This window comes from Desarmillaria tabescens (assembly GCF_030435595.1).
Source record: "Desarmillaria tabescens strain CCBAS 213 chromosome Unknown EV420scaffold_6, whole genome shotgun sequence".
Taxonomy (NCBI): Eukaryota; Fungi; Basidiomycota; class Agaricomycetes; order Agaricales; family Physalacriaceae; genus Desarmillaria; species Desarmillaria tabescens.
Window position 1 is genome coordinate 348,067 of NW_026848305.1, and position 20,536 is coordinate 368,602.

At 47.5% G+C, this 20,536-nt stretch overlaps 7 protein-coding genes across 7 annotated transcripts; 4 read left to right on the plus strand and 3 right to left on the minus strand.

Annotated features, from left to right (window-relative positions):
- The first annotated feature begins 663 nt into the window (after positions 1 to 663).
- EV420DRAFT_1036156 (uncharacterized protein) lies at positions 664 to 1,748 on the plus strand. The gene is made up of 2 exons (XM_060465435.1): positions 664 to 1,092; positions 1,144 to 1,748. The coding sequence occupies exons 1-2, from the start codon at positions 775 to 777 to the stop codon at positions 1,690 to 1,692; spliced, it is 867 nt and encodes a 288-aa protein (XP_060335417.1). The 5' UTR covers positions 664 to 774; the 3' UTR covers positions 1,693 to 1,748.
- A 2,052-nt stretch (positions 1,749 to 3,800) lies between these two features.
- EV420DRAFT_1036196 (uncharacterized protein) lies at positions 3,801 to 4,972 on the minus strand. The gene is made up of 4 exons (XM_060465437.1): positions 4,877 to 4,972; positions 4,538 to 4,817; positions 4,371 to 4,482; positions 3,801 to 4,310 (listed from the first exon to the last, which is right to left on the minus strand). Exons 2-4 carry the CDS (start codon positions 4,670 to 4,672, stop codon positions 3,916 to 3,918), a joined length of 642 nt encoding a protein of 213 aa, XP_060335418.1. The 5' UTR covers positions 4,673 to 4,817; positions 4,877 to 4,972; the 3' UTR covers positions 3,801 to 3,915.
- Positions 4,973 to 6,061: 1,089 nt separating this feature from the next.
- Positions 6,062 to 7,532, minus strand: EV420DRAFT_1036181 (uncharacterized protein; the record flags this gene model as incomplete). The annotated part of the gene is made up of 2 exons (XM_060465436.1): positions 6,062 to 6,526; positions 6,572 to 7,532. Coding segments are annotated over 2 exons (1,033 nt in total), but the record flags the coding sequence as incomplete, so codon positions are not given.
- A 28-nt stretch (positions 7,533 to 7,560) lies between these two features.
- On the plus strand, positions 7,561 to 8,387 carry EV420DRAFT_1744718 (uncharacterized protein; the record flags this gene model as incomplete). The annotated part of the gene is made up of 3 exons (XM_060480106.1): positions 7,561 to 7,840; positions 7,889 to 7,958; positions 7,992 to 8,387. Exons 1-3 carry the CDS (start codon positions 7,779 to 7,781, stop codon positions 8,385 to 8,387), a joined length of 528 nt encoding a protein of 175 aa, XP_060335420.1. The 5' UTR covers positions 7,561 to 7,778.
- A 798-nt stretch (positions 8,388 to 9,185) lies between these two features.
- On the plus strand, positions 9,186 to 9,796 carry EV420DRAFT_1760352 (uncharacterized protein; the record flags this gene model as incomplete). The annotated part of the gene is made up of 2 exons (XM_060480618.1): positions 9,186 to 9,299; positions 9,344 to 9,796. The coding sequence occupies 2 exons, from the start codon at positions 9,186 to 9,188 to the stop codon at positions 9,794 to 9,796; spliced, it is 567 nt and encodes a 188-aa protein (XP_060335421.1).
- Positions 9,797 to 10,461: 665 nt separating this feature from the next.
- On the minus strand, positions 10,462 to 13,031 carry EV420DRAFT_1724788 (P-loop containing nucleoside triphosphate hydrolase protein; the record flags this gene model as incomplete). The annotated part of the gene is made up of 8 exons (XM_060479814.1): positions 10,462 to 10,926; positions 10,975 to 11,132; positions 11,187 to 11,690; positions 11,741 to 11,912; positions 11,978 to 12,556; positions 12,611 to 12,832; positions 12,884 to 12,893; positions 12,949 to 13,031. 8 exons carry the CDS (start codon positions 13,029 to 13,031, stop codon positions 10,792 to 10,794), a joined length of 1,863 nt encoding a protein of 620 aa, XP_060335422.1. The 3' UTR covers positions 10,462 to 10,791.
- Positions 13,032 to 14,436: 1,405 nt separating this feature from the next.
- Positions 14,437 to 19,527, plus strand: EV420DRAFT_1637875 (uncharacterized protein; the record flags this gene model as incomplete). Its single annotated transcript, XM_060476769.1, has 9 exons — positions 14,437 to 14,474; positions 14,526 to 14,797; positions 14,856 to 14,914; positions 14,967 to 15,159; positions 15,214 to 15,462; positions 15,513 to 16,506; positions 16,559 to 17,524; positions 17,577 to 18,856; positions 18,917 to 19,527. 9 exons carry the CDS (start codon positions 14,437 to 14,439, stop codon positions 19,525 to 19,527), a joined length of 4,662 nt encoding a protein of 1,553 aa, XP_060335423.1.
- Positions 19,528 to 20,536: the final 1,009 nt, after the last annotated feature.

Below are 20,536 nucleotides of genomic sequence, written 5' to 3' on the forward strand. Positions count from 1 at the left end.
TGATGCTCTACTTGGCTGGGATTGGCACAGTGGCAAATATTTTCACAAGCAGGGAGCATGGAGTAGAGTTATCTTTGAGTGCGCGCAGGTTACACAAGATGTTCAGAGTGGCGTCGATGTCTGAGGGGGTGCAGGTGGCGAGGGGAGTTGCTACGGTGCTGGCTACGTGCTGCATGTGTACCTTCAGCTGCCTCTCATCCATCTATGATATTTTTGAATTCATAAAATCGATTGAGGATTCGGACTCGCCATGATTGCAATGACCTCCCACTTCATTTGCATGATACAAGGTATGCAGCAGGGAATATCTTCTTTTTCAAGACCTAATGCATATGCATGGATGGACAGAAATTCGAATGGAGAGCAAAAGCATGGCATATCACAGCTCGGATTAGATGTTAGATAGTGCAAAATGCGAGCTGGCGGCGCAGCCGCCGAGCAAGCTTTTTGCACCAACACGTTTCCATAATCAATCAAGCTGTATTGTATATTTCAGCTTGAACAAACACATTCACAGAGACTTACAAAAAGGATACAGCTTGCTGTTTCGTACAAAAGGAAAGAATCGGGGACCCGGCAACTGCCGCTACTGGATACTTCCTCTGAAGATATAAAAAGTAGCAAATACTGTCAATGCAATAGCAAGATAAACCAACGCTGACAAGAACAAGGATTTTTGGTATAGCCGGACAATCGGACCCGGACAGTCTTACAACCAAGGAAATGAGAAACAGTTGTTCGGCAGTTTCCGAAACTCTTCGATAAATATCCACCATGTCCGTCATCGCTTCGCGGATAGCCCGTCCGCTGCGTATCTCTTGCACGAGAGGTCTTTCACGAATAAGAATCCCTCACAATGAAGTCTCCATCAACCTCAAGTACCTTACAGATGCCCACGAACGTGAAATCACTCGCCTCCAGTGCAGATACGAGAACCAGTTGTCAGAGCTTCGGCAAGAGCTGGAAAGCCTGAAGGATGCCAACCGCAAATGGGAACAACGGCAACGTAAATCGGAACGAGAACGTGCAGAACAAGAACGAGAACGAGAAAGGGAAATGACCTCGAGGAGTCGTAGTGAGGAGCAGTTGATGGTATATACAAGTCCTGGAGCGTTGACTTGGGACTAATTTTTTACACTCAAGCGCGACAAAATCCAGCTTCTCCACAAGGTTGCGTGGCTGAGACAAGACGTGTCCGCAGCTCCATCCTTGCGTATGTGCTTATTTCCCCACTTACGCAAATATCATACACACCTAACCCCTGCAGGCATCATCGACTCGATCTACCGGCAGCGCCTCGAAGATGCCCTTGGGCCTCTTCTCCCTGGTCCGCAGTCTGTCCTCTCTGCGATCATCAACAGCGCCCTCGATACCCCATCACACACTTACGCCCGCTCCCGACAAAAAGCCATCTCCCTAGTGGACCCCACCCTTGAAAAAGACGACGTCGACTTGGCTGGGCATAACCTCTATCGTGCCTGTCTTGAACACGTCCCAATTCAAGAGTATAGCCTGCCCATTGACCTGAGAGAAGGCCAGCTTTCCCTCCCCTCGGTTGCTGCATTTTTTGCGCTTGCTCATTGGTCCCGGGTGGAGATCTCGGTAGATTATCGCTCGAAGGGCGGGGAGCTGGTAGCGAGTATCGAAGGCAGCTCTTACGATGACGATTCTCTGAACGATATAGAACTCTGACAACCAGTAGCTACTGGACGAATGGTTAGTTCTTGAGTAGAACATTGTCTGGAGCAGCCGCAGGGGGAGAAAGAGGAAACAGGGGTAGGATCTTTGTCCTATGAACAAATTTTAGTATAATGGCTTTACAAAGACAGTGGACGTACTGGCCACCAATTCGATGCGTCTACCAAGAAAGCAACACGAAAATTGCTGCTGAGTTGTCTTGTCTTCAAAGCCCGGTTGAGACCCAGAACATTTGTCGCAGACCAATATCTTCAAGGCGGGGAGCCGAGCCAACAACAGTATTACTATGATAGATCCGGGGGCGGATGACAATGACAGTGCAGTGTTGGAGAGGCGAAAGATGCGGGAGTGAATGCACGGCTCGTATAGGCAAAGGACATCCTTCATGTCTGCACTGAGGAAGTATTGGAGACTGGACACTGCATTCGACGAGGCGGAGAGCGCGGATGTTGGCGTGACGACGGGCGGAAGACCTAACAAGAAGCAGGACCATCGTTCGTAATCTTTTTCTACTCCTTAACCCAACTAATGTCGTGCAATACAGCATGAGCATGTCTCGTATCTAAGCTGTCGTGAACAAATGGAGTCAACTGGCTTACCTCGGTGCTGTACATCTCGTTGAAGACTCGGAGGAGAAGGAGGCCAGGTTCCGTAGGACTGTGTTGAAGTGGTTATAAAGCCCTCCGCGTACCCTGCTATTCAATTCATCGACTTTTTCAGCCTTCAAAACGTTCGGCATTCAACGTTCACTTACGAGTATACCCTTCTCTAGTCTGGCATTAAGTTCAATGTCCAACCTCCATAGACATCCGACTTTATCTCGGAGTGGCTCAAAATCGATTTTTACGTGTCTGATGGTAAAATATCCAGAATGCTCCTTCCCTGACAAATCAGTCATTTTTCTAGTTATTCCCTCCAGAACCGCTTGCCTACCTCAATATTCATGAGGTATATCGTACGTCAGTTTCAAACGTTGCCGGCCAAAGCTGACACAAGAAGTTAGAGCCTCTGGGCATCCACAGCGCAATGCCATATTTGTTAAATATACACAAATTCACTGCGGGGGCCGGTACATTTTTCCATCGAAAAAACGAAAAATGTTGTGATATTTCATCTGATGATCTAATGGTAAAAGCGAGTTCGGAAAAAGAAGCTGAAAGATAAGATCATTTCCATACTCTTTTACCGGGTTTCTACAAAATAATGAGAATCGATCGAACTTTTTTTCGGCTGCCCAATATAGTAATTCATAGATACCGGTTTTCTTTCAACAGCGACTCAACACCAAGAGCAACAGTAATGATAGAATAAATGGTTTAGAATTGATTCCCGAAGCAGTACACAATGTTTTGGTGTCATCAAGTCATGCAATGGAGCCTGCAGTGATGAAGAAAATACCGCTGATTTGGGATTTGACAGACCAGATTAGCGGATTCATGAGGATCACAAACCAAAGGCCCAGGTGGTGATATCAGAGCCTTTGATGGATAATTTGGAGAAATATAGCCCAGTTGTACGTCAGGAAGGTATAATTCGCAGTGCTTATGCATTTGGTGGAATCCAAGATGGGGAATTACTATATTGGGCAGCCGAAAAAAAAGTTCGATCGATTCTCATTATTTTGTAGAAACCCGGTAAGGTAAGGAAAACAACCTGAAAAATAGAATGGAAAAGACCTTTCTCGCGGTCCGAACAAAGGAAATCACTTTCATTTGCAGAAAAGCTGCTGTTTTTGGCCCGCGAAAGAAGGGCTAAAAGAACATGTTTTTCATTATGATTTCTGTATCACATTTTTGCGGAACATGTGGGAACATGAAGGGAAAGAAAAATTGCAGCATTTTCAGAATACCTTTTTCCGTCCTAAAAAGGAACCAGTCCTAGCAGTGAGACATGACGTCTATCTCAACACTTGTGTCTATGTACGACTTTGGCCCCCAATTTTGACGCACGCTCCGACTTAATTCTGTTTGATTGATCGTTTCAGCTCGCGTGCATGCTTAGTCTACTGCAGAGCAGACTTCGCAGTAATCGCATTTATCCCGGCTGCAGTAATACTGCGGTCATATCCGAATTTATCATAAGACCCTAGCGAGACTGACGACAGCGTAAATTATACGGCACGATGCTATTCAGACTACGACAACACTATTACAACGGTGCTATGATTGTACGACTACGGGTATGCCAGTGGCTTCAACATTATGTATTAGAGTAAGATTACGGCCATTTTGCACCCAACGCATCGTCATGGTTTATATATTGGAGTTTGATATCCCGAGCTTGGGCGCCAGAGAAATGCACAAGTGCGAAGATAGCGGCAACCTCGGAAATCGAGTTCACATCCTCCCGCAAGATGTATACGTCTGTTTCTTTTCCATGAAAATGGCGCGAGTGAACATAGTATAGTCGCTGGCCGGCAGCATCAACCTTTTGGGGGTCGAGATTTGGGCTTATGCGTGATATGGCGGCCTGTCGGGACGTTGCCCATCTGCGCGTTTGGTTGTCCAAGACACCCTTGATGATTTCATCGATTACGGGCTGGACACCACCTGGTAAGGGTTTTGATTTCGTCAACTTCTTAGCCTGGCCTTTATGAAGGAGTGCTATTAGCTCTAGATGTGCACCGATATAAGTACAGAACTGAGCAGTGAAACTTGACAAAGTCACCGTACCTAACAATGACCTATTGGTAACTTGTTCACGTAACTTTGAGACTTGTTCGCGTGACTTTGAGACTTGTTCGCGTAATTTTGCGATCTGTTCGTCCTTGTCATTGATGGTGTTCTAGAGGTTATACTGTTATAATGTAGCATAAAGGGACGCATGTGTAAATACACACCTGAAGCTTCGCGTCAGCCTTCCCCAGAGCCTTCTCCAGCTTGGCTACCCGTGCCTGCGCCTTCCTCAAGTCATATTGGAGACCGCATATTGTTTCATTGTCTCGTCGGCTCAACTCTTCATGATAGGTTTGCATATGATGTAGTTCCCTGTCGCGATTTTGGACTTCTCGTTCGTGTGCGGCGATTAAGGAGGCAAAGAGTGCACTGTCCGAGACATGGGGGTTCCGAGGAGTTGAAGGAGACGACGAATATAAGCGAGTGGCACTTGGAAAAAAAAATCTGTGGTTCAGAAAGACATGTAAGAAATTTTTCATTTCCTTCAAATAGATAACACTGACCTTGGAATTGAATACACTGGCAGGTCTGCTGCGGAATAACATGACGGACAGCATGGTGATTAAAGAGCGGGAAGAGAGAGCAGAAACAGAAAGGGATGGAAATGATACGCAAGCTTTGCGATATTAGTGATGACTGGAGGTAAAGGGATAGAACATTGGCGGCGAAACCAGCGAAGCGCCCAACGCTTATATAAACCGACGATCTCACACAATTGGACGTCTGAATCATATCGTCGTATCTTAGTCTACTGGATCAGTGACAATCCATCTCGGAGGTTCTCTATCGCATCCACCTTACCTAGCCGATAATCCACCGTGATGCACCCACACTCCAAAAGGACAATGACAACGAAGCTGGTCATAACCTCTGTCGCGCCTGCCTTGATTACGTCCTAACTTAAGAATAGGACCAGCCCATCGAACCTAGTGGAAGGCCAGCTTTCCCTTCTCTCGGTTGCCGCATTTTTTTGCACTCGCTCGTTGGTCCGAGGGGTCCACGAGGGAGTTGGTTCTTGTCGGTAGTAGGCGTGAGTGTGCGTATCGAGGGAGCCACTGATGATTGTACAAAGGACAGACTACGAGTCAAAGGGAAGGAATCCGGGGCCATCTTCGAGGCGCTGTCGGTGAATCGAGTTGATGATGCCTGCCTGGTTTGGGTGCGTATGATGTCTGCTTTTAAGGATGAAGCAGCAACACGTTTTCTCTGAGTAGGACGACCTCGTGCAGTGATTTGTCGTACTGAGTGCAATGTCTTAGTTGCAAGTCGAAGTCCCAAGTAGGCGTTTAGTAGCATCAACTGCGCTTCAGCAAGACTCTTCGAAGACCTTTCCTGTTTCCACTCTCGTTCCCGTCGTTTCCGTTCGTTTCGTCGCTCCAGCTTACATTTAGCATCTTCAGATTTTCCAGCTCCTGTCAGGGCTCTGACAACTCTCGAGAGGCCTAGAGACGGGCAATCCCGTGTTCCTGGGCATCTATGGTAGTTGGTGTCGATGAGGACCTTGTCCGAGGTGTTTGGCTTCTTGTACAAGATATCCGCACTACATATCCATGAACATACTGGTTTTTAAGGTGTCTCGGAGACTGCCGATCAATGTTTCGCGACTGCCGCTCAGGGACTTGAAGGCACAACAGAAATCCATAATTGAGCGGCAGAATCTGAATTTCTCGAATTTATCGTAGCCATTCTACCACTAACCAATGATTATCGCGCATCTTGCTTAGTCGTGGGTGCGAGAAATAGCCCTTCTACTTAGGTGTAGCGAATAGGCTAGATTATAGATCCAAAGTGCCCAGCGCATTCAAAAGTCGGATTATGGCCCTGGCCTCGGATTGTCAGTCTTGAGATACAATTCTTAGTATATACTCGACCCAGATCCGTGCCTAGTCACAGAAACAGGGTAACGAAAGCTGGGAGGGAGGGAGGTCGCATTCTCTCAAGACGTGATGGTATGTATAGAGGTGATGGCCCGCTTCGTCGACATCCTCTCCTGGTCCACGAGGGATATAGCCTTTTGTCGGTTGTAGGCGTAAGTATATACGTCGCAAGGTGGTAGCGAGTATCCGAGGTGGGTTTTGTGATTAACTCATGAGTGGAAAGTTGTCTGGGGAGCGGCCACGGGGGAAAGAAGGAACGGGAACGGGATCTTCGTTCTGTAAACAGTTAGCAGGTAGGATTTGTAAAGACATAAGGCTTACCGGCCACCAATTGGATGCGTCTGCCAACAAGTTAATATGTCTATTGTTACATATTAATTTTATGGCGCCAAAGCCATGCTGAGACTTGGAAGACTTGTCGCAGGTAAATGTCTTCAACGCAGGGAGCTGAGGTAGGAGCAGCACGAATGGATTCCAGTCTGTCGTCGAGGCATGGGAGTTTGTCAAGCTAAAGTGCTCGATGGATTTGGGGAGGTCAGCGAGACGTGGACCCATAACAGGGAGGCTCGACAGGACAAACTCTTTGAGGTTGACGCAGTAGCGGAGGATGGAGGCTGCGGTGTTGGAGAAGCGGAAGATGCGGAGGGAGTGGATGGATGGTCCGTGTGGGAGGAGAACATCTCTCATACCCACACTGGGGAGGTCCATTAGCTCGAGGATGCGGAGAGATCCGGAAGAGTTTGCGAGGATCCATGTGAGGATGTCGGTGCCTAAAGATCGTTTGAGGGCGAGCTCGTAGAGGCGGGGGGCGGGAGAAGCAGTGGGCGGGGGCGGGGCGACGATCTCGGTGCCGATGCTGAGGAAGCGGACACCAGGGAACAGTGCGAGGAGGTCGTATAAGATCGGGGACTGGACGCTGCATTCGACGAGGCGGAGAGCACGGATGTTGGCGGTAACGACGGAGGGCGGGAGTGTGAACACGCCTCGCACAGATAAACCAAGTTCGTACAGACGCGGGCAGTGGGCGAGCAGGAACACGAGGTCGGGGATGGAGTCGGGAGTGAGGATCATATCGAGGATGCGGATGTGATCGAATAGGCGGACAGGGCGGACACTGGCTGGGATGTGTCGGAACAGCAGTCTTTGCGCGGGGAGATACCACGACCGTTGTGTCAGAGAGCACGCGACTAATGTTGGATAGTCTGGTTCTCGAGTCCATTTGTCTGTGCGATAGTAGAGCCGTTCAAAGATGATCAGCAGCAATTCAGCTGGAAGAGACATCGTTCGGCAAATCCCGATACTCCTTGCATCATGCATTCTGCTTGCCGTCTGCGTATCCGAGTCCCTTTCACAAGAAGCCTCTCTAGAATAAATAGGTCCGATAGTATTCCTTCCGACTTCGACGCCCTTCTACAAGTCCACGAACGTATAATCGATCGACTCGAGGCCTCGCACGAAGAACAGCTGCTCGAGTTTCAACGGCAGCTGAAATCAATGAGGGATGAACGTTAACTGAAATTGATGAAGGATGAAGCACGCGAACAAGAATGAGAATGGGATAAGGAGCGACGCCGTTTCTCTGATATTGAGGTATGTGGATTCTAGAGACACTTGATCACTTTGTTAAATAACTCACAGGCTGACAATGTACATCTTCTCTACCAAGTCGCCGAGCTACAAGGAACCCTCTCTGCCAAGACTTCATTGGGTGTGTAACCGTTCAATGTATCTTTCCAGATAGATCCTGTATCCATATCACACAGACGTCATCGACTCCATCTACCGACGACGCCTAGGACCCCTCTCTCCCAGCCCTCAATCCGTTCTCTCTGCAATCATCAACGGCGCCCTCGACAATTCATTCCACACATACGCCTCCTGCAGGAAGAACGCCATCTCCCTCATAGACCCCCTACTCCACCAAGCCGACGTTGACAAAGCCGGCCATAGGCTCTACAAATCCTGCTGCAAAAACCTCCCACTCACCGGGTTCTCAAAACATATATTTCTGAAACAAAACAATCTTTCTCCTCCAAAGGTCGCTGCGTTCTTTGCCCTCGCTCAGTTCTGTCGGGAGGCGAAGATACGAGTGCTATATCTGTCAAGAGATGAGGATAGGCTGTTGGCCTCGATTTAGACTGATATCTGCGCTGTTTTCTTGCATCGTAAACTTTTCTCATCTCCCGCATGTCCGTTACAATGTCCTGCATGCTTTCTCGATGTCGCCCCTCTTCCGAACTACAAACCTACAGGTGTGCGAAATGCATCTCATCGCCGGCTTGTATAAAACACAAGATATCGAAAGTGTCGGTTTTCCACCTAAACGCAATCCTACTCGGCGCTCATAATACACCTGAGGTCCACGATGCTATACCAGAGCGACGAAGCGGAGATCTCCAGGACGAACCAGGTATTCCACCAAGTAGACGCCAAGAAAAAGGAGATGTTTAACTGGAAGATTCCGCTCGACTGAGGAGGCGCTCGAGGGTCGGCGTTGGAAATCATCAACGGTGTATTCCAGCCCAGGGGCTATATCGACGAAGAAGACATCTATCGCACTTGTCGTATGATGGATGAGCACACCATTTCTCCGATATCGAGGTACATGGATTCCATTAGGATGCTGAGATACTCACTTTGTTACTCACACCTGCGTATTTCTTGCACAAGGAGCCTCTCTGGAATAAACATCCTTTACGACGACGAGATCCTCGTCGACCCAAAAGTCCTCATACTTAGCCATCTACGAACGGATTTATACAGGTGGAATATCACTTAAAAATCGGCATATGTTGGCCGCTAGCTTGTTACGCATTACGAGCGAACTGAAACTTTGTCTCGCATCGCAAGACGCCAGTGAGACGTAAGTAATAGTTCCTAGACTTGGTACATACCTTCATCTCCCACCATCCAAAACTTGAAGCTCCTTCAAACCATGTCTATGACTGCACTACGACTGGCCCGTATATTAAACCGACATGGCCCGCTCCGTATCGTCAAGCTAAAATTAGAGGCACAAGAACTCAAAGACAGCATCAAAGGACTCACAGTATGCTCGAGAGTCTTGATCTTATAGCAATGCTAACTACTCAGAGGGACAAAATGGAGCTCCTCCATGAGGTCGCCCAGCTGAGAAACAAAGAGCCTACCAAGGCGTCGTTGGAAATCATCGACTCTCTCTATCGACAGCATCTCGATGACACCTGCGCTCCCCACTCCCAGTCCATCCTCTCAGCCATCATCAATGGCGCTCTCGATGATCCACCGCCAATCCGACACACCTACGCCTACTCCCGACGAAAGGCTATATCCCTCGTAGACCCCACACTCCGAGAAGAAGACGTCGACGAGGCAGGACATCACCTCTATCACTCCTGCATGCAACTAAATGCGGGTTACTCCCCTCCTCCTGTCATCCTGAGAGAAACCGAGCTTGCTGTTCCCTCAATCGCGGCATTCTTTGCCCTCGCCCATTTTTGTGACCAGGCGGAGATTAGGGTGGAGTATCAATCAGAAAGTGGGAGCGTGTATGCTAGGCTGGTATAGATTGTTGGTTTTTTCAAGTAACACACCTGTTTAATGGCAAGAGGTCATTTGTTATTTCTGATCTAAAAGCTCTCGACTAAGGAGGCGCTCAAGCATTTTGACCTATACTAGAGGCCATTAATTAGAAATCATCGACTCGAGAGGAAGACCTAGGACCCAGCCTCTTTGACGACGCTCTACCCTGTTCCCGAAAAAAAGCTTCATCCCTCCGCTCCAATAAGTCGTTGACGGAGCGGGTCGTTAGTACACTAGTTAGTAACAAGCCCCCTATCGTCCTTTTTTGGGAGCAGAGTACTAGTGAAAGTGGGACTCAACTTCTATAGTCATTCACAGCGGAAAAGACAGAGCATATTGCTTTACAAGTAACGTATGGGCGTAACGCTATGTTCCAATTACATGCTTGAGAGATTTGGCTTCAAGTATACATGGGGGGTTCACGTTCTCGGGGGATACGGCCCCGCTTTTTCCCCCTGCTACTTTCCGCTCCTGCTTGAATTCGAGGAATTCGAAGCCTCCTCAACTTGTGATAGCTCTGTCTTGGATGTTTTCGAATTGTCGTTAAGTTTCTGCAATAGCGCTGCTATCTCGGAAAGGCGCTGGCCTACCTTTTCGAATTTCTTCTCAAGCGCTGCGCACCTCTGGGGGAACGACCACCACCGGTGCATCGCCAATTCTTAGCAGTAGCTCTGACGTGCCACAAACCGCTTGATCTACAAGTAATACACTTCTTCAGTACGTGGCTGAGGAAGATTTGAACTATCCTAGGCTTAATACACGACGAACATTAGCAAGCTTAGAGCCACTAAATATCGGGAAAGCTTCCGATCATACACTCTGGTAATACGATAATACCCTCACCAAGGCGATATCGACCACAACGCTGATACAGAATAACTATGATACCTCACTACCCGAGCGTCATCAAAGCTGTATATTCCCCACACAATGAAAAAGGTATATGCGAGTCACAGCTCGTCTGTTTTCGAAACTTGAATTCAATGACTATCACACCCCTTCCGTGCCTTCTCCCGTTCGCTTAGCACCTCAAGTACCTTGTCTACGTGTTCCGGAGATAATGGTGCATTGCAATTCAATGCAATAGACTGTGCGCTTGCCACGGCGTTCTTGATCTGTCGGACGTCGTTAGACATGATTTGTTTCACGACAGGGAGACTTACTTGACGACCATTAAGCCGCAGTCGAGCGAGGCGATCGAGGCAGAAGTCGCTCATGCCTCGCGCTGGGTCCAAAGCACCTTTGGCCAAGAACATCTTCCAGATCTTCATGCGTGCATCGTAGTCCAGATCCGGGTAGGAAATGCAGAAGTGGATTCGACCTAGATACCAAAGAGTCAAAAATCTAAGCAGGCAAGTCATCCAATTGAACCTACTTTCCAGTGCGCGATCACACTGTCCCGCCAAATTGGTTGTCAAAATCAAAATGCCTTGATAGTATTCGAGCTGTCTCAGGAAGATGGATACCAACGCGTTCCGCGTGATGTCATTTGTGCTACGCTCTTGAAGGAACACCTCTGCTTCGTCCAACAATAACACAGCATTCCATCTATGTGCCAACTCCAAGATCCGCGTGAGCATTCGGTCTACTTCGGGCGGCTGAGTTCCTAGTTCCCCGGCGCTGACGACATATAGAGGTCTGCGAGTGATCTCTGCAACGGCTTCTGCAGTAAGCGTCTTTCCGCAACCAGGGTTTCCTGACAAAAGTCCGATAAGGCCTCTTCCCTTCCCAGGTACTATATCATCATACTGTGCAGCACGGACAACATGCTGCTTAATCAAAGCGTGAATAAGGATCTTCTGTGTATCGCCCAGAACAAGGGAATTGAAGGTCTCGTCAGACCAGATAATGTCTTTCAGACGATCCATCGCAAAGCCACCTGAAAATGCACGGTCACTAACAACAACGAAAAGCTTACGGAAAGCGTACCCCAAGTCTTTGTACCAAAACAGAAGCCGAGAGCAACAGGGTTGCAGATCATGTGTTGTTCGTCGGTCAGCGAGTCTCTGTCCAATCCTTTGCGTACAGGTATGTTTAAGTAATCTGCATTCGCCTCATATGTGCGGAACGCAGCGGGGTCGATCATTAGGTGTCCGTGTGCCTGCGCGCGAAGTGCTATTTAGTCTCTGCGATTGTAACCTTGATAATGATATGATATAAACTTACATTAAACTTGCGCGGCTTTTCGTCTACTTCAACTATAGCTGGTCCTCTGACCTCACAATAAGATGACTCCGTGAGTTGGGTATACTTCTTCCCACGGGAAATGGCATGCGTTTGTAGAGCTTCCTTCTCCGGGTGGAATGCCAAAGGATAGACCTCCAGATCCTGTATCTGTCTTGAACCCTTGAAATAGTTGATTTGGAGTTCAACTCGTGCGATACCAAAAGATTCGCCATCATTGCTGACGATGTCGCACACTACGTTACCGAACGGAGTACCATTTGACGTATACTCTATGGAGAAAGTCCGGGCACGTAGAATCTGGTCTTGCTCCGTTAACCAGATGCGGTGGTAGACGTAAGTGTTGGGAAGTAGGAGTGCCCAGAGATGCTCAAATACAATTTCGCAGTGATCAAGGAGTACCGGCAACTCGGTGATGATGCGGGAGAAGTGCTCCTCCATGAAATTGAGGGCTGTCTTGAGATCGGTTACGAGTGCCTCATCTAAGGGTTCTTCTGCTTCTACTTTCACCAGTCGTTCAATAAGACCCATCCGAGAATGAAAGAAAACCTCCGGTTCGACCTGCCACCAAGACTGTTAGACTGATGAGATAGTAAGTAGTGCTTTAATGCGTACTGTCGCTGTATCTCCCGCAATCCTGAATCCCAGAACATCATTATTTATTTCCGCAATAATGTCTCGCAATCCGGTGCTCATAATATCGACCTCTGTGCCATTATGGCGTCCCTTGCTGTCAATAAGACGCCTCACGACGAGGACCGGTTTCTTGCTAGATTTTGTTTTAGGTTTCTTTGGCTTGCTCGTCCTCCGAAGCGTCGTCGAAAATGATCTCCTAAACTTAGATATCAGCACGCTAGGTCCTCCGGTTTAGTATGGGGAGAAACGCACAGGGTCGAAGCTAAGTGGATACGACGTAAGAGAAGAGTCGCGAGAAATCAGTGGACCCTACTTACTATTGATCATATCGCGCTATCAGTGTCCGAGGGGAAAGAGGCTTTGTTGTAGTAGTTTGGGGAGTTTCTTCTGCAGGTGCCATTTGCGTCGATGGGATTAAACAAAAGGAAGGGTGAATATAGTCATATATAAAGAAATCGAGGATATCAGGCTGTGCAGTCGAATCTATAGTGACATAACGCCCACGTTAGCCAGGCTGTCAAAAGTTTTCATTCACGCTACGACTCTGATTCACCGGTCTTCGCCGCGCTTGAGGCTGTAGTGTCCATTTAATACAATCTATCCCAGTAACTACAGGGGAACCGAAAGTACAATTTCCCCAGTAACTACTAGAGCTGTCAACATACAATTTATAGGGCCCTGTCAAATTGTATTTACATTTGACGTATTCTCAGCGAAATATATTTTCGAGAACATACAGGGACTGAGACGGGGCGTGCCTATGACAAATAATAATACTAAGAGGAGTTAGGAAATGAAATATAGTTACGACACATTTGGAAGGGCCGGTACGATTCTTGGGAAATTGGGTTGCGTGGGTGAAGACATTCCCAGGTGTCTGGATCTCAAGACAATAATTAGCCGACGGTCGGGAAGATGCACCCGTGAAGACATTGCAGAAGACAAATAAATGTTGCCATGTCTGCGGACATTTTGGCTGAGAAAGGGATGAGAGGTGCGACGTAGGCACCATACTGTAATGGTGGGATGGCTTAGGTGGATGAGTCATATAGGTGTACGTTAAGGTTGTTGGTTCGATTCTGTCCGGGGACATTCTTTTTGAGGTCATCATAAGTTCCCGAAAACAATTGTTTCAGATCGGACACTCAAGACATTCTCAATTGGCGGGGACAAAAGACACAGGAAAAGACCACAATAGGTGCAACATTTTTGGTAATTTTATTGGATGTCTTTGGTGGAAAAATGCATTGCTTCAACATATCCCCCTGAATTCGATGTTCCTAACAAATGTCGTACCCAACGTCGATGTACAGTCGATCAAAAGAGATTACGTCGTGAAGACATACAACGCTGAAGACAAAAAAAGGGGTGAAAAAGACATTCAGCTGGGAGCAGTGCTGAAGACAAAAAAAACTCACCGTGTTACGATCCCGGTCAGTGCTGAAAAGACATTACGTCGTGAGGACATACAACGCTGAAGACAAAAGAGGAGATGCAAATGACATTAGAACCCCTTGAGCCGAGGCTGGCTGTCAGTCCCGGCCCAAGTATGGCAGTCGGGCGCTGAAAACACCACAGGTTGGCCGGTCGGAACTGGGGCAGATGCAGTGGCGTTCAGGGTCAGTAGAAATGCCGCGCGCGCGCCCGTTGTAGTGATCGTACACCCTCACAAGTGCTATACCAATCAATGGTGCTGTCATTTGCTGTGTGTATATACACGTAATTTGGCACCCAAGGATCATCATGATAAAAGCTGGCACCATTACAATGGCTCCGAATTCTCAGCCCGTCTGTCATATCCTGCCATGGCCCAACCAACCGCTACAGAAATTGTTGCTAGCAGGTGAGTAGCTTCATTGCAAACATGCACGTACTCTCACAATCTCATTGCCAGTCCGGACTCTGCCAATGGTCCTTCTGTTTTCATGTGTGCATTAAACCGATATATAGATCAACTGGACAACAATAAGAAACTACACAAGAGAAAGTTTCTCGCCGACTGCATTATTATGAGTAGGGGTACTAGCAAGCCAAATGCCGAAACAGTCAACGTATTGATTCAGGAGATTGAAAAAAAGAACACACAGCGTAAAAAGCCTCTGATGAAAGTCCTGAGGCCCATTGTCGATGCCTTGATAGCGTTTGATGGAGTATTGAGCGCTTTAGGTGAGTATTCGATTTCCGGCTCAAAGTATTACTTCGCTTAACGTGTTACTCCGGCTAGCTTCCACGGATCCAATGCCATCTTCGATCATTTGGGCAGCGCTGAGTTTTATTGTCAAGGTGCGTTCCGGTGGTTTTTTTATATTTGATGGCTACTCACGGTAGAAACCAGGGTGCTCATCGCTACTTTGAACTTTTTGATAAGATACGGAGGGAACTCAACAGCCTTTCATTGGAGCTTGAGCGCATGGCAGAGTACGAAAGCCTGTATGGAGACTCTGAAAACATGCGCAATCTTCTCTGTGATTCATACATGAGCGTGCTCCGATTTTGGAGTGCCATTGAAAAGCAATGCGAGGAATCCTGTGCGTGTGGATACATCTTCTATCTCCGAACTGGCTGGGTCTGACGTATTTTAGGTATCAAGGGTGCCTTAAAGCAAGTGTTTTCGTTCAATGCTGACAAGTTAAACGAGATTATAGAGGAGATAAAGGACAACAGCGACGGCATTGCAAAGCTGGCTCAAATCGCTGAGGCTAGGTTAGAGAAGGGTGCACGTGAGGATGCAAGTCGCGAATGGAAGGAAGCTCAACTCGAGAGGATTGAGAGTAGGAAGGAGCGTCAAGCAGCGTCTCAGTTTCGCGAAGAGCAGCGACAGGAACACCAGGGTAATTTCACTCCGCCCGCAATGAATTCTGCTGTTGAATATTGATTCTAGATGATCATTATCGAAAAATTTGCGCTTGGCTTGGCTCTCAGAAAGCAAATAGCTCCAACACCGGTCGTCACAAGGTGAATGTTGATGACCGAGCCAAGATGACTTGTCGATGGCTCCTCTCAAACTCTGACTATGTCACATGGAAACTTCACAATAGTGCTGCCATATCTGATTCAGTACCAGAACCCATCTTGTGGGTGCACGGTCCACCAGGGTCTGGGAAAACTTTTCTATGCTCGCGCGCCATACAAGACATCCAGGAGGCTTATCCAGACGCCGCTGTTGTTTATCATTTCTTTCAATTCGATAAAAGCTACACAGCCGCAGAGACCCTGAGCATTCTAGCGGATAGTCTCTTCCAGATCTATTGGGATCGTCATCGGCGAGTTTCGGAGGAGCTCTATAACAAGACGCAGAGGAATTCGCATTTGCCCGAGAGCATCCAGAAAGTCATCGAGTTACTCGTAGAGAATTCTGGCCTCTCAAAGCTGTTCTTTTTCCTTGATGGATTGGATGAAGAATTGGATAATAGGCAAAATCCCTACTCGGTTTCCAGATGGGAGACGGCATCAACGGTGCTGGAATTTATCATCCGTCTCGTGGAAAAGTCTCCCAGTGTTATTCGCTTGTGGTGTAGCAGCCAGCACCATCCCCCCATCCTCCAATTGTTCAGTACGCATATTGCAACTATGCTTGACGTTAAAGAGGATGCCAAAGAGGATGTCAAGTTTTATCTTACTGCTAAAATATCCGAGCTTGGAGGACGGGAGTTTTCTGATGAACAGAAGCGGGAAATCATGTCAAAGCTTGAAGAGCGCGTGCAGCATGAAGGAAATTTTCTTTGGGCTCGATTCATGATCTCTGACATCCAGGAGGTGGCAGACGACTTGTCAAAAATCAAGGCTTTTATTACGGAAAGTCACCCATCCAGCATCAACGATCATTACCGAAAGATATTTGACCGTATTGACGTCCCCTATAGACAACTGGCCTGGTATGTGTCATGTAATGTTGTTGTTTTGATATATTCACATATGTTTCTTTAGTGAAGTCTTTGCATTGATAACATTTGCGCGTCGGCCGCTTCGAATTAAGGAAATCCGAGAAGCAATCAGTGTTTTACGAAATCCTAAAAATCCGAAGGAGTCCATGCCCTTCAGTTCGAAAATGGAGAGCGTTTTCGCCCCATTGATCGAGCTGCGAGGCGACGCGGACAACACCAATGAAGACAACCGCACCTGCCATCTATTTCACTCCACTGTCCGAACTTTCCTGGACAAGTACCCTGAAATCTTCCGAAATGATCTCAAAGGCATGGAATGTACCACGGCCTGTTGTCGAATCACACCCAACGCCATTGCCAATGCTTGTTTGCTCTACCTTTCCCAAGACTGCTATGCTCGACTACTTCAAAAATCCGATGACGGCAGGTGGAGGGTTCAAAATGACGGCTTGGACGAGCTGGTGGAAGATCATCGATTTCTCATTTACTCTGCGAAGTACTGGGATAAACACCTCGATGACTTGAGCATCCTCGATTCCCCGGATGCATTGAAGGAACGTGTCAGAGCCTTTATGACATCTCCCAACTTCCAAACCTGCATCCAGGTGCAGAGCTTATGGGTAGATTCACAATTCGGGACATTCTGGAGACCTGCTGCCCTTAACAAAACTTTTCTTCGTCGGGTTTTGCCTGAATGGTTCTCGAAATCGGAAGACGAGGGCTTTAAGGCACTGTTGCAGAATTATCGGCTGTTTCTTCGAGAGTGGAGGGCGTTCTTATGTTGTATGAAGTGTGACGATCCAGAGTGTATCTTATCGCTCTATGCAGGCCAGGTTGATAGATGCTGGTGGGCAGCTCTTGGACCAAAGAATTTCTTGTCAAAGCTGCCGGAGCGCTACATAAGTTTCGCATTCAAGGAAACTGATGACGAAGTCATAGATTGGGAGAAAGATAGTCTTTGCGAGGGTATGTGCATCTCAGGCAACAGGTTAAAGATTTTGCGACTCGAGTAAGTGATTTTCCCTCTGTTTCACTATCCGACTGAACTGACTTCTGGATAGACATCATGATCGTGTTTCAAAATCTCTTAGTTTTCTATGTGAACACTGGACTTTGCGGGGCGCTTCCTTGCCAATATTAGTAAGAAGGCAGAGCATCCGGACGGATGAAAGGTCGACTAACTGGCCGACCTATATGGCCCAATCTGAGGATGACTCCAGCATGCGGATCGGTCGAGCATCGCCAGCTGCATTTAATTCCGATTGTAGTTCTCTTCGACTTGGCGCCCAGATATTTGTCCTTGATGAGAATGGGGACTTTGTTCCCATTGACGCTGTTGAAGCGCTGGGTACTGGACAGGTTGATGCTTCATGGCAACCCTCGTACTTTGAAGATTGGGCCATCAGAGGAAACTACGTTGTTCTCGCCACTAGGCGTAACATTGCAACGAGAAAGGTTGGCGAGACTTCTTTGGAAGACAGATCTGCAGATAATATTAGTCAGGATCTCGACAAACAAAGGAATGCTGGCAGCCACGAAGACGATGAAAGGGGAGGTGAAGGTGTTGAAGATGAAGATGAAGATGAAGATGACAACTACGATGAAGATCAGATTTTGGATGATTCCACTTCAAATAATTCTGACGACGAAGCTTACGAATCCTGGAGTGAATGCTCAACCGAGCATTCTGAAGATTTCCTTTTTGAGGATGATATAATCACGCCTTGGGCAGGCCCTGAATTGGAGCACGATTCAGACTCTTCGTCCGACACATCAGAAAGTCAGAGCGAGGCAGGGAGCGATGATGATACCGATGACAAGAATCCACCAACCGTTGATGAAGTTCTTCTAGAAATCGCGATGGAGATGGAAGGTGATACAGACTCTGATTCCGACTCCGAGTTTGATGAATCCAACTATGTACCGCCCTCGGCTGTTGTCGGATACGGTGAACTGCACAGTGATGACGAAGATTGCTTCTGGGATGATGACGATGACGATTGCTCCTCTCAGCAGAGGAGACGCGCTATCTATAGCGATGAGGAGTCATCCGACGATGATAGGCCTGTAAACTACCACCGCTTCTATGGTTCTACCACAAAGAGGTCCTATCAAAAGGGGATGCATACCTCTATAACCGTCTTCGATACTCGTTCCCCCTCAACAGCAAAGGTTTTCCATTTTTCGCAGCAGGTGCGCTACGTGCTGTACGATTCACCACCTGTCATCCATCCTACGAGCTCCTTAATTGTCTGGCCACTCGGTTGTGGAGACGTCCTGTTCGCAGATTTTCTGAACAACACGTACTTTTCTCGAAGACTCAGGCCCTCAACAGCATATAGTAGGTTTTCGTCTCAGTCTTCGAAAGTAAAATATGCTAATTCTATCTTTGTCACAATAGCACGTCAGATATTCATGAAGTGTCGCTTCTCCCTATGTGGGCAATACTTACACGTGGCCTGCCTCGAAGGACAACTTAGACCTCAGCAACGCAAGAAGGGCGACCAACCCGTTCGGCTCGCCCTCATGGTGTCTACTTATTATCTCTGTGGAAAGAAGTCCAGCCGAAGCCCTCCGACTCTCATCCATCGTGCTAGAGTAGCCTTAGGTGCTCAGCCGTACACCTCCGTGTCGAACCCACCTTACACGTTGACATGGACCCCCAAGGAGCTCTACTTCACCTGCAGTGACACCCAGCTGAAGGTATACCGTATCTGCCTGTTCAACCCGAACAAAGGCAATCCGGATGGCAGCGTTCCATCTGTCTTGGTACCCAAGGAGGTGTTCTTCTTACCCGAAACTGCACAGAAGCGAAAGGTTTACTTTTTCCCTCCAGACGATGACCGCTACCCGAGTCGGGTCATCGTTGGAAGCGAAACAAGGCTAGAGAAGGAAAAGGACAAAGTCGAGGAACACGAAGTCGACATCTATTATGGCCATAATTATGGCCTCAAAGGAAGTGTTTTGTCGCCGCCAATCGGTTGCTACTTGCGAAAAAACAGACCTCGGTGATTGGGTTGAGTCTAAAGACCGCTCCACGATTCCTGAGGGTCTGGGCATCGGACAATTTGACCGCCTGCAGGAGAAATTCAATCCAGAGGATGATTGTGACTGTTCGTGCATTTTTTCAGCATGCTGGAGCTCTTACTTACCTTTTTCTTACAGTGGAACCTAAGTTATTCTGATACTCTCTGCCAATCTATGGTGCAATTATACCTAGGTATCATATGGAATATCGAACGCACAGTTGCTCGAAGTTATCCCCTCGATATATCATATAAAATTCGGGAAAGCAGTGACCGTAAGTCACCCTACATGTAATAGTGTAGTACGATACTTTGGCAAGAAAACGTGTAGTATACTAAATCCTAAGTAAACGCCACTTTTTGGGAAAACGAGTTCCTGATTAGATAGAAAACTTCTGTTCAGTGCATTAAACCGATCTGCACGCCATAACCTCTGTGAAGGGAAGATAGGATGAAAGTCAACCAAGGCTTTCAGTCTAATATAGGATTACAATTAGCCGGTTCCAGGATGTTCGTAGGCTGAGTATCAACCTAGGCTCGGTAGGATGTTTATCATCCAAAAATGGCCACTTTCAGTCTACGCCCGCCAGAGCCGCTGAACCGTGTTTTTGGATGATTCTCACGCAACATCAGGCTGAAATCAGGACCAATTTTAGGCTGATTATCCATCCAATATTTGCATGAATATTAACCAATCTATAGGGCAGAGGTAACAGAAAAACCATTTTCATTTAGGCTGTGAACTAACACAATACTACGCTATATGATATGATACCAGATATATATAACCCAGATCCGTCGTATGAGCCCATTACAAAGGAGATACCTTACCGTGTTCTCAGTAACCGTGCACACGAGAATAATGCAGGTAGACCAGACTTGTAAGGTCTGAAATACCAGAGATAAATGTTAACACCTGAGAGCACGCATGCCTAGCACCGAGAGCTGTAAATCTGTGTCAGTACCCTCGCAAGGATCGCTAAAAAATGCGGCGC

Coding starts and splice junctions, on each gene's coding strand:
- EV420DRAFT_1036156 (XM_060465435.1), top strand. CDS start 775: ATGTCCGTCATCGCTTCGCGGATAGCCCGTCCGCTGCGTATCTCTTGC. Junction 1,093..1,143: donor GTAGTGAGGAGCAGTTGATG/GTATATACAAGT, acceptor TTTACACTCAAG/CGCGACAAAATCCAGCTTCT.
- EV420DRAFT_1036196 (XM_060465437.1), bottom strand. CDS start 4,672: ATGCAAACCTATCATGAAGAGTTGAGCCGACGAGACAATGAAACAATA. Junction 4,483..4,537: donor AGGCTGACGCGAAGCTTCAG/GTGTGTATTTAC, acceptor TATAACCTCTAG/AACACCATCAATGACAAGGA. Junction 4,311..4,370: donor TACCAATAGGTCATTGTTAG/GTACGGTGACTT, acceptor GTGCACATCTAG/AGCTAATAGCACTCCTTCAT.